The 12,427-nt window shown below is 42.1% G+C and overlaps 1 protein-coding gene across 1 annotated transcript in view; it reads right to left on the minus strand.

The window, feature by feature from the left end:
- DOCK5 (dedicator of cytokinesis 5) overlaps nucleotides 1-12,427 on the minus strand; it is a 220,988-nt gene that overhangs the window by 45,532 nt on the left and 163,029 nt on the right. Inside the window, exons 29-34 of the mRNA XM_017338016.4 lie at nucleotides 9,798-9,892; nucleotides 8,492-8,570; nucleotides 5,930-6,030; nucleotides 3,887-3,945; nucleotides 3,054-3,208; nucleotides 1,834-1,919 (exon numbers count right to left, since the gene is read on the minus strand). Coding sequence (XP_017193505.2) covers nucleotides 1,834-1,919; nucleotides 3,054-3,208; nucleotides 3,887-3,945; nucleotides 5,930-6,030; nucleotides 8,492-8,570; nucleotides 9,798-9,892 — 575 coding nt within the window. The remainder of the gene's footprint in view (nucleotides 1-1,833; nucleotides 1,920-3,053; nucleotides 3,209-3,886; nucleotides 3,946-5,929; nucleotides 6,031-8,491; nucleotides 8,571-9,797; nucleotides 9,893-12,427) is intronic.

Raw genomic sequence — 12,427 nt, forward strand, 5'->3', positions numbered from 1 at the left:
TCAATCTGTGCTTTGTTTTTTTCAATCAATAGCACGGAAACAAAAACAAGGTCTCTGCATGTTAGTTGATGACTCTAATTAAGCTGTGTGAGACCATCTTTCCAATGTCTGATTCTCTCTATGTCGTGACACCCAGGGCATTCTGTGGGCACTCTGGGAAGATCTGGAGTGAAGCCAGCCTCCAGGACACTGGTACACATCCAGCCATGTGGCTCTTAGAGATAAAGGCGCTATTTTCTAATAACACAGAGTTCTGAATAAGTAATCCAATGCTAAGCTTTTGGTCTAAATCCTCTTGCCTTGGACACATATAAAGCAAAATTCTGGGGCTTCTCTGATTAGACAATAAAAAGTTAATGTACACAAAGGGAGGGGTAAGAAGAAAATGGGCTCAAAGAATCAGTCTTGGGCACTGGAGATTTGTGTGGTCGTGATTTTTGGAGTTATGGATCCAGGAAGGATGAAGAAAATAGAGTAAGATATTTACATGAGTAATCAACTATAGGATTTAAGAAAATGAGTAGTTTATCATGTATAATATTGTATTTGTAGGTATAAATAACTTCTTTTAATTCCATATGAAATCAGAATTATAAAAGTTATAAGCTGTGAGATTTGGAAACTCAAATGGACAGAGCAAGATAAACAGGAGAAAACAATCACTAAAAGTCACATCCTTCAAAAAATTGGAAAGACTTCTAGTTCTTTGAAATTTAGACTATTGTTCAATTCAATGCCATTTCTAATATCTAGTGTGATGGTTCCTTAGGAAGTCTCCAAAAAAAAAAAAAAAGTTGAGAGTTTCTGTTCTCAAGCTCAATCTAGTTCCTCAATCTCCCACAAAAAAAGGCAAACAATAAAATGACTTAGGCAAATACTCAAAGGTGACACAATGGTTGATATTATACAAGTTGAGAGAAGACAAGAGATCAGTAATCTAGAGTAGGTACAACCCCAAATGAAGGGAACATTAGTAGGCAGTAACAGTAACAACAAAGACTACAACCAGCTGACATGCAGGAAGCATGGACTCTCTAACAGACACTTTGTTCACGTATCATCTCATTTAATTCCCACAACGTACAAAAAGCAAATACTATTCTTGTACATGGGAAAAAATGAGGTGTTGGATAGGCTGATCCATTTGTCCAGAGTCAAACTTCTAGTATATGGCAAAAACAGCATTGGAGGCTAACGCAAATAGCCAAATGTTTTTAACCACATGTACTCTCTCTCTGTGTGTGTGCAAAGGAGAATGGGGAGGGCAGCAAGAGGGTGAGGGGTGAGTGTGAAGGGGGATAATGGTAGCACTGTGGGCAGAGATGAAGGAATGGAAACGCTGAGCCCAGGGGTAGGGGGAGGGGGCTTGGCAGGGACAGGGCAATGAAAAGACTGACTTGCCTGGGGATAGAACTACTTTGTTCTTAGAGGTCCTTTACAGGACATGTGGTATTTTAAATATAAACTGGACCTTGAAATGTTTTTCCTTTAAACTGTTGCTTTGAAGCCATAATTAGAGGTGCTAACACTTTGGTTGAAGCTCAGACACTCAGATACTGGGCAAAGTGCCACTGCTTTGTACACCTCCTCCTCTCTTCCCTCTGCTCAGCTCTCCAGGGCTGACTGGACAGGAACACATGAGCATTTGACTCATGTCAGATAAACAATGTCAGCAGTGGAGGGTGTCAACTCCTTTAATCCCCTCTGAGGACCACTGGGGCAGGGCGGGTGGGGACTCTGAGACTATGGGTTCCCTCTGTCTCTGCTGTAGAAGTCCCGTCTTCATTTCTCCAGGACACCACCAACTTGAGGATTTGTTTCTGAAATACTCACAGTTTTTCCAGAAGAACCTTGTATTGTTCATCTCCTCTGCCCCCTTCTACCTCTTGGTCCAGCTTTGTGATCAACTCATTTTCAAACTGAAAGAAGAGCCACAATTTCACAGGACATTCTATCCTTAGAAGAGGACATAACAGCCAGCCAGCCAATCTTTGCAGTTCTGGCCCAGCCCCTTACTGAATCATGAACTGCGTCTAACATAGCTATGGGCATCGCGCTTCCTGTCACTCATGAATAGTGCACAAAAGACCTAATAAGATGTCTGCAAGCAGACTCGATTACTTTGTCCTGGTCCTTTACATTAAAAAAAAAATCAAAAACATTTTCTGTTACAACTATAAAAATAAAAATAACCTATTTATTGTCATTTTCTAGTTTATTTTTGATACATGTCTAAGTCTTGGCAGTGGGACCGCTTTTGCAGTTTCATAGGTATAAAAATCTTTCTTCCAATATTAATATACTTTATAGATAAATTGAGACATAGAGAAACATATCAGGCGAATTGAGTTCTCAGAACTACAGACTAACGGATTAGACTGCAATGCATTGCATCATTCCTTCAGTTTTACTACACAGGATAGGTTGTTTCCTCCTCAATTTACTGCATTAGTCTCTCAATTGTACTGTAACAAACAGAATAAAGTGAATGAGATCAACTTTTAATTACCCAGAGACAAAGTGCTGCTTTAGGAAAGACATGTAGTGGAAAGAACTCTTTCGATTCTGGGCTGGAATATCAGACCATATCTCTAACTGCTTTACAAAAGAAACACAGTGGTTAAGCCACTGCTCGAGATACCTACAACCCATTTGGGAGTGTCTGGGTTCAAGTCCTGACTTCCTTTCAATTCAAGCTTCCTGCTAATGTGGAGGCAGCTGATGAAGGTTCAAGTATTTCGGTCTCTGCCACCCACACGGGAGATGTGGATTGAGTTCCTGGCTCCTGGCTTTAGTATGGCCCAGCTCTTGCTATTGTGGGCATTTGGGGAATAAACTATTAGATCTCACTTCTATCTCGCATTCTCTGTCCTTTCAAATAAACAAAATAAATGAACTAGTTAAAGAAACTTTAAGTGAAATTCTAACAAAAAGAAAACGTGAAAACGAATTTTCAGATCAGCTTTGATTGGTATTATCAGGTGGCTGTTTCCCACATAAGTAAGTGCTGACTCTCTGTGCATTGGTCAGATCCAGGCTTTCCCACTCCTTACCATATGGAAATTGCCATTTCCACTGAAATTGAACTCACACTGCATCATATCAAAGAAAATGGGGATGGTGGCTTTCCGGAGCTCTACTTCAGGGGTCAGAGTGACCTCCAGGATAGGACCCACCATGGATGGGATGAATTTGATTTTGTGGGGACCTGAAATGAAAGTAAATGAAGAAATTAAAAAATCATTCCACGGTAAGTAATGCGCTACAGTCTTACTCCACGGGGCCCATAAGAAAAGAAAAAGTTTGGGGCCGGCACTGCAGCGTAGTGGGTGAAGCTGCCGCCTGCAGTGCTGGCATCCCATATGGGTTCTGGTTCAGGTCCTGGCTGCTCTACTTCTGATCCAGCTCTCTGCTATGGCCTGGGAAAGCAGTGGAGAATGGCCCAATTCTTTGGGCCCCTGCACCCACATGGGAGGCCTGGAGGAAGCTTCTGACTTGGGTTCAGCCCAGCTCCAGCTGTTGTGGCCATTTGGGGAGTGAACCAGCAGATGGGAGACCTCTCTTTCTCTCTCTGCCTCTGCCTCTGTGACTCTGTCTTTAAAATAAATAAATAAATTTTTTTTTAAATAAGGAAAAGGTTTACATGGATCCATCAGCTCCATTCAGGAGTAGTGAAATACAGTATCCTGATAATGTGTGGATGCTACAATAACAGACAATTCACGGTCAATGTCCCAGTGCAGATGAGGGTGTGAAACCCAAAAATCAACTTCTACTTCCATACACACATATCAATAAATAAAGCTCAAGGCCTTATGGATTAAATAAAAAGAGAATTCTTATACACAGCAGTTGTGCTTGGGCCTGTTCAAGGTCACACACTCACCCAGGTTATACCACATGTCCCGGATTCTAAAGCCGATTTCCTTTCTCATGTCCCCATATCTAGGAAGAAGATCATAAACCAAGAAGAGCGTTTGCAGTAGAAATGTACTGAATATATACAAAGATATGGAAGATAAAAATAGGCCATGTCCTTCTGGGTCACATTAAGGCAGGCTGTCTGCAAGAGGTGAGACCCATACCAACACAAGCCCCGAAAGAGAACTGAGTCATATGGGGACGGGGGAACTGAATGGCAGGAGGGGCCCAGTGCTGAAAAATAACTGAGAATATGAGATTAACAAACTTACTGAAGGAAGGGAGAGTGATAAACACTCTGGTTGCTGTGAAGCCAAGAAGGAAACAAGCAAAACAAGAAGCACAAATGAAGGTGAAGGGTATGACTTCACGGTAAGGGCACTGACAGCTGACTTCATCCACTCCTATTCAGGTAACACATACCCGACCACTGTGCTCTTCAGGGCACTCACACTGGGCAGCCCTAGACCCTGCATTCTCAACAGAGGCAATCCTATCTCCAAAGTGATGAGACTGGCTTTAAGGGGTGGGGGAAGATTACTGTTTTTATGTATGCAGTATAGACAGATAGAGTGCATCAGTGAACAACTAATCTATCTGTAGCATTAAAATTTCATGGAAGGTATGATTAGAAAAATAATGTCTTAAAAAGGCTCCTTATCAGAGCTGATAATGAGTTCTGCTGGTTCTAGAATGAGATTCTTGGGTGGAGGTGAATCAGAAACACCTGCAACTCTGCTAAGGCACGCATACATCTGAGGCCATCCCCACAACACAGAACTGGAAGTGGGGAGGGTGAATTGATTTTGAGTACATGTTCCCAGGGAGCTCTAACACATGCCTATGGCCCATCCTACCACCACCAGTCTACCTTATTCTACTCATGCTGATTGCCCTGAACATATTTTCTCCCCAAACTTCTACTTTGGAAATGCCTACAGAAACCCATTCCATTCCAACAAAAATATCCCAATTTAGTAATAGTATTAGAAATATATGTTGTCCAACTCTTGTACATAAGGAACAATAAATGATAACTACTATTGTTATTGATACTTCTGTTGATACACTTCTATTAAAAATAAGGGAAAGCTTGAAATAAAAGTTCATTCACATTTCTATAACCTTAATATAATTGGTTTTATTTCCTAAGTTTTATCTTTGCCCATATGCATACTGATGTTTAAGACTGTCTTCACAGTCATACTTTGCTGCATGACCAAAACTAGAATCATTAACCCTACCTAGCCACTGACAGACTTGGCATCGGCTAACTTCCCAGGTTATACTTCAGTCTTTCAAAACAAAGTCACTAAGTAAATCTCAGTCTCTCAGCCAGTAACTCAGGTGCTTAGGGAGGGGCCAGAGGTACGGGAGTATTGAGGAACTTGCCTAGAACTGAACACAAGCTAGCAAGGGAAACGGAATTCAAGTTCTGAAGTTCTCTAAACGATACATCTCTCAAGTTGCTTTTTAAACTGCACAGTCTTTGAGGTTCCCAGCTTTCAGCTGACTCTGAAGCTGACCTGAGAGGAAAGCACTAAAGTGTCCATAAATCTCTCAGGACTCTTGCACATAATTCCATCTTGAATGCCAACCCAGGAGTCTGGAGGACATTTTTAGGTTATGCTGGAGTCTTGCCTCCTCTGCCAAAGGAGTTGGCTTTTTGTGAAGCATGAGTGAGGCACTATGCCTGTAATTGGGAGGAGCCACCAGCAGATGGCAGGTGTTCTCGGGGGACAGAGTGCTAGCCACCCCCGGGGGCCTCTCTGCTTGTATAGATTCTACAGAAGGCATGGGAGGACTGAGGGCAGTCACACAGGGCCTTGAGGAAAGAGATGAGAATCCAGGGGAATCTGAACCTACTAAATGGTTGATTTAAGACCTACTTTGTTAACAACATTGAGTAGCCCCTAAATAGTAATTTCTGTGATAGCAACAATATTGCTCTGAATATGAACAGAAGAATCACCTTTCCAATCCTAAACAAGCTTAAAAGGACACTTACTTTTTTACAATTTTGCTGCGTTTGGCCTGTGAGAAGGTTTCAAGTTGAAGGGACTCATGGGTGAGAAATGCTACAGCCAAATGGAAGTAATTGTTCCAGAGCTATTCAAAATGAATTGCGTGGGCAAAAAGAAAAAGAAAACATGAATAAGGGCCATGATAAATCAATACCACATGGTAAAGTCATTATCAGGGATTAATGAAAGAACAAAAGAAAATCCAAAAGACATCTTTTTCTTTCTCGGGTTTCAATTACTCAGTTCTGAAGGTTTTGAGACTTAATATTGAGCTTATTAATTAATTTATTTTTTACAAAATCTACACTTTATACTTTACTTTTGGGATAAAGGAAAAGTGATGCGAAGAAGTCTACTTATAGTAGGTGGTTTGGCAACATGTATCAAAAGCCTAAAATTTTGCCAAACTTTTGAACTAGCAAATACTTACAGGACTTTATTCTGAAAATATAACTGAGTATTTAAAATATTTAAAACAAGGAAGGTCATCACCATGCTATTTAATGTAACAGAAAATGGAAACAACCTAAATGTTCATAAAAAGAATTTGCTTAAATTGTGGAACAACTATATAATAGAATGTTTTCAGCCAATAAAAACAGTGGAAATCTGTAACATCATTAAAAAAATCATAGATCATGAAAAAAGAAAAGAAAGTAGGTTAATAGGTTATCAAAGAACTGCACATCTCAATTCCATTTTGGCATATATACAAATATGCACATAAATTTATATCTTTGCATGTACAAGTATAATTATTAAAGTTCATGGAAAAATGGAATTAAAAGATAAGTTGGGTGGCTGTTTGGTGTAGTGGATTAGACACTACTTGGGGGCCAATGTTGTGGTAAAACCACTGCCTATGATGCCAGCATCAAATATGGGTTTCGGTTTGAGTCCCAGCTGCTCCACTATCAATCCAGCTCCCTGATAATGCACCCGGGAAAACAGTGGAGGATGGACCAAGTAGGTCCCTGCACCCATGTGGGAGACCTAGAAGAAGATTCTGGTTTCAGGTTTCGGCTTGGCCCAGCCCTGGCTGTTGCAGCAATTTGGGAAGTGAATCACCAGATGGAAGATTTCTCACTCTGCCTCTCCTCTTTCTATAACTCTACCTTTCAAATAAATAAAATAAATATTTAAAAAAAGACTGCTTGGTGTGCCTACATCCCATAATGGAGTGCCAGTGCTTGAGTCCTGGTTCCCTGTGACTGTGCATCCTGGGGGCAGCTGGTGGTGGCTGGAGTACTTGGGTCCCTGCCACTCAATGTGGGAGACCTAGATTGAGTGTCTGGCTCCTAGCTTCATCCTGGCCCAGGCCCGGCAATTGTTGGCATTTGTCTGTGTATCTCTGTCTGCCTTTAAAAGAAATAAAATACACATTTTAACAAACTAAGTTTATTCTGATGTAAAAGAACTGAAATTTGTGCAGCTTTTTTTTTATAATACATTTTTCATGAAGTATTTGAAGACCCTTCATATGCATGGATTTTAATTTTTTTGGGCAACAAAATAAACATGTCTTTTAGTTCCACTTTTCTGTGATTTTTTTTTTAAAGTACCACCTTATATGCTGCCCAGGTACCCTGGAGTCCTTTATACAAGTGGATATGCACATACATGTATTGTACTAAAGTTCCACAGATACAAAGGTGGATGACACAGAACAAAGACATCAAAACAAAAGGTACTCTGGAACATTAGCTCCATTAAAGCAGGGGCCTCATCGGCTTTCACCAGGGCCTAGAATAGTGCCCGGGAGTTGGTGGGTGCCTGATTTGCAACCACTGCTGGACTTCCAAAACATCTGCAAATGCATCAAATCCATTTTTAAGTAGGGGAGTTAACTGTGCCTCTTTGTAAGCAAATGTGTTTATATGCATAGACATACCAAGTAGCAACGCCAAAATGCCAGTGGTGAAGGGCAGCACTGTTTATCTTTTCAAGTCTCTCATTTTTTTTAAGATTTATTAATTTATTCAAAAGTGAGAGTTAGAGAGAGAAAGGAAGACCCAGAGAGATCTTCCATCTGCTGGTTCACTCTCCAGATGGCCTTACAGGCCAGGAGCTGGGTCAGCCCAAAGCCAGGAGCCAGGAGCTTCCTCCAGGTCTCCAACATGGGTAGCAGGGGCCCAAGTACTTGGGTCAGCTTCAGCTGTTTTTCCAGGCCATCAGCAGGGAGCTGGATGAGAAGTGAAGCAGCCAGGTCACAAACAGGTGCCCACATGAGATGCCAGCAGCCCAGATGGCAGCTTTACCTGCTATGCCCCAGTTTCTAAGTTTTGCTTAGCTATATTTTCTACTACAGTATTACATTTACTTTATACTACATATATAACCTTTACAGAAAGAAGGGAAAAAATTTTATTTTGATTTGATAACAGAATAGCAAGATTATATGCTTTAAGAAATGGGAAAAAAATCAGAAAACGCTTTTCATTTGACAGTGGTGAAATGGGAGGTGGCCTTTCCCCAAAAGAGTAGAAATAGTTCTGTTGCTTTGGCTGAGAATTTCAGGAGCTCCAGGTGATGAGCCACGTGCTTACCTGAAGTTCAAAGCCTGCCTGATCCATGAAGGATTTCGTGAGCTCCTCAGCAAACTGATTTATGGCACGGAGAAAAACCCTGGAGAAGAAAAACAACAGATAAAGGAGGCTGTTTTATGTCCTTTGAAACGTTTTCCCACCATTCTGGAAAATGAAACCAAAGTGAACCTGGCCTTGGCAACAGAAGACCTTATGCTGGAGCACTTGGCGTCCTTGCAGACCAAGAACTGAGCGCAGTGTACAGAAAAGGTACCCAGGGTCCACTTCCTAGAATGCCCCAGAACAGCTGCTCAGGGCTTTAGAGGGCAGAGCTCAGACTCCACACAAGGCCTCCTGACCTTTAGACCAGGGCAATTTACATTCTATTGTGATGCTTCTCTTTTAAAGTGTAGGGTAGCTGATACAATTTTTTTCTCTAATATGTACACACTTTGGGAGGATTTTTCTACTCAGATATCAGGCCCATGGTGAATGAACAAAAATTCTTAAAGTAATAAACTGCTTTATTTAGTTATAAAATTTTAAAACTCCTTTAATATAATGTATATTTCATTCCCTTCCTTTCTGTTCAACATGTATTTGTTGTAGGCCAGCAACTGCAAAGCACTGGCTTGGGTGCTGTGTTGTAAGACACAGGTTCTGGTCTTAAGAAATTTACAACTTGAAAATCTACCATGCACTGACCTAAGAGTATGAAAAAAATCTCCCAAGAAGGTTTCAAAAGTGTATGGGAAATCAAAGGAAGACAGATGACATCGAGGTCAGAAAGGCTTCCTTTGCAGGTGACATTTGAGAAGGACCCGACCAACACGTGGAACGTTGGCAGCCAGAGATTATGGGAAGTTACTGCAGATGGAAGCTGAGTGGGGGCACAGCAGATACCATGTGTGCAGGGATAGACTGGGAAGAGGCCTGTTGGATTGCAGCAAAGACTGTACACACAGGGAATTTGCAGCAAATACAGCTCAACAGGCAGCAATGGCCTTGGGGATCGGGATGAGGGAGGTCATTGGGAGCCAAAGATGCCAGGGAGAGGTGATGTTGAGGGCTGATAGGAGAGCAGCGAGAAAGCTGGACCACCGAGGAAGAGAGAAGCCCACTCTGGAGGAGAAGCCCACTCTGGAGCAGCTGCGTGGTCCAGGTACAGTCCAGATCACCAGCACATGAAGGAGCATCACAAAGTAAGAAGATCCTTACTTTGCAGGTGGTGGATTTGAGAACAGAGATTGAACAGTCCTTCCCAAAGTCCACACAGCAGACCCAAGTCTGGAGTCAGACGCCTACAGGGGGCCTTGGCTGTTCTCACCTGCTCTGCGTCATATTCATGACCATCCAATCTTTGGCATATACATTCTTTCCAATAAGATCCTTAAACATGATAAAAGTTTCCATGAGAAAGTCCTGCAGAGAACAAAGGAAGAAGGGTTGGGGGTGGGGAGACACATGGTTGTATTCAGAGCCTTCTTGCAGCCCAAGACCTAGAAGGAGAACTACAGCAGAACAAAGTGTTCCTAACAGCTCACTGCTCTCAAAGTGTCCTAACAGCTCACTGCTCACAAAGCTATTAAAGATAACGCAGCATCCTGGCAGTGAGCTGCCATTTGACTGTTACATCACATGGCCCTTTAAGAAAAGTCAGGACAGAAAAACTGCTCACATTTTACAAATGGCAAACCTGAGCCTGAGAAAAATGCAATGACTTGTGTAAGATCACAGCGACTAGAAAGCAAGATGGCTGGGGTGGGGACTCAGCACTCTGGACCCCAGGGGTTTACAGCTGGTCTCTCTTTAGTCCCACCAGGCGGCACCAGAATATGGCTGTCACACTCACAAACGATTGTGAGAACACAAAAGCTTCTAGTATCTGGGTCCAATTCTCCATTCTCAGGGTTAGAACAGAACAAAAATGCTACACATAAGAAGCAGATGTGCGATTCCTCCTGAGATAGAAACACTGTGATGTGTAGTTGGGAAGAAGGGTCCTAAGTGGACTCTAATAAAAGGAGATTACAGCAGTGGCTTATGGTGACTGTAATAACCAATAATGTGAGCATAAAGAGGAAAAAAACCCAAGGGGGTGTGTGTGAGAAAAAAGTAATTCAGAAACAGAATGATTATTCTAAAAATCAAAGCCAAGATGTTTGAAAGCATTCTTATTGGTTAGCTGAATTTGGACACCTTCCTTGGGATTCCTGAAATGCAGATCCAGACCAGCTTCTCTGGCACTAGGCTGCGCGGTTCTACCCCAGGAAGCACGTGGTTCTGTAGGAGGCTCATGGTACCTGAGGGGAGGAAGCCCAGGCTCTAGTCCAGTGTACTTTGTGAGACACTGTCCAGGTATGTTTACTTCTTGCATTCATGTTTGCCTAACAGTGTAGGAATGGATAAGGCTCTGGCTGGGAAGTGTGTACCACCCTCAAGTCATCCCCCTGGGTCAATGGTGAGTCACACTTACCTACCTTTAATTCTGAAATCATGTATGTTCCATGAGTTTAAATTTTTTTCATCACATACTTTACATGTGTCCATCCATTTATTAATTATTCTATTAACTTTTCCATTCAGATCAACAAGAACTCATGGCTTGTCAAACAAGGCTTAAATTGGGATGCCAGTGACCTGTGTCTGATCCAACTCTACATTCAACTCTTGATTATTAGAGTAAGTAAAAGGGCAGCATAAAGGCAACTCACAGAGAAGCCAGGACCTTGCTTTATCCACCACTTCCCACCACCTGTCATGGGCCTCACTCAGAGGTGGCCGTAGATGGTGACACAGGACTGTCCACTGGAGGCTCTGACACTGAGGACTGCAGGCTTGGGCAAGTGGCTGGCCTCTTTCTCCAGGCCTTAATTCCTCATGGGAAGAATTCTTTAATTTTTCCTTAATTCCTCTTTTAATTAGATAATGTGGAGTTGAGTCTGCTTTTTCCCTTACTTAACTGTGGAGAAAAACTATCAGAATTTTACTTAAGAATGCCATATACTAATAGCTTTCTGAAGATATTTTTTTAAAAAGCTCATTGAAATATTTTTATTAATTTTATTTTATGCTATAATAATAATAATAGGGTTACTATTATAAAGAGTTAGTCTTCACAGTCATTAACTATATGCCAAGCACATAGCTAGGCATTTTCTTTTTTTCATTTTTTTTTTTTTTTTTGACAGGCAGAGTGGACAGTGAGAGAGACAGACAGAGAGAAAGGTCTTCCTTTACCATTGGTTCACTCTCCAATGGCTGCTGCGGCCAGTGCACTGCGCTGATCTGAAGCCAGGGGCCAGGTGCTTCTCCTGGTCTCCCATGTGGGTGCAGGGCCCAAGCACTTGGGCCATCCTCTACTGCACTCCCGGGCCACAGCAGAGAGCTGGACTGGAGGAAGGGCAACCGGGACAGAATCCGGTGCCCCGACTGGGACTAGAACCCGGTGTGCCGGCGCCACAAGGCGGAGGATTAGCCTATTGAGCCGCGGCGCCAGCCGCTAGGCATTTTCTATGCATGGATTCAATCAAGACAAGATTGAATCTGCCCAGATCCACAGTAATATGTTCCAAGACCCCAAGGGAATGACTGAGAATGCAGATAGCACCGAATCTTATAAAAACCATGCTTTTTCTTATACACACCTATGATAAAGTTTAATTTATAATTATATACTGTCAAAAATTTATCTAAAACTTATGAATTATTTATTTCCATTTAATAGTTTTAGACCAATGTTGACTGTGGGTTACTGAAACCACAGAAAGCAAAATCACAGATAAGAGGGGACCTGGCACTGCTATTAGCCCTCAGAGTAAGGTGCTCTTACAGTAGTATGTCTGTTCATATTATGGATGGGCATCACCAAAAGGTGGGTGACTGGCAAGAGAGAAGCTGCAAGCCCTTGGGTGTACTGGTGGTATACGCTCAGTAGGAAACAGGCAGGAAGCAGCA

This window comes from Oryctolagus cuniculus, chromosome 2 (genome assembly GCF_051225735.1).
Source record: "Oryctolagus cuniculus isolate XC-2025 breed Fujian yellow rabbit chromosome 2, ASM5122573v1, whole genome shotgun sequence".
Lineage (NCBI taxonomy): Eukaryota > Metazoa > Chordata > Mammalia > Lagomorpha > Leporidae > Oryctolagus > Oryctolagus cuniculus.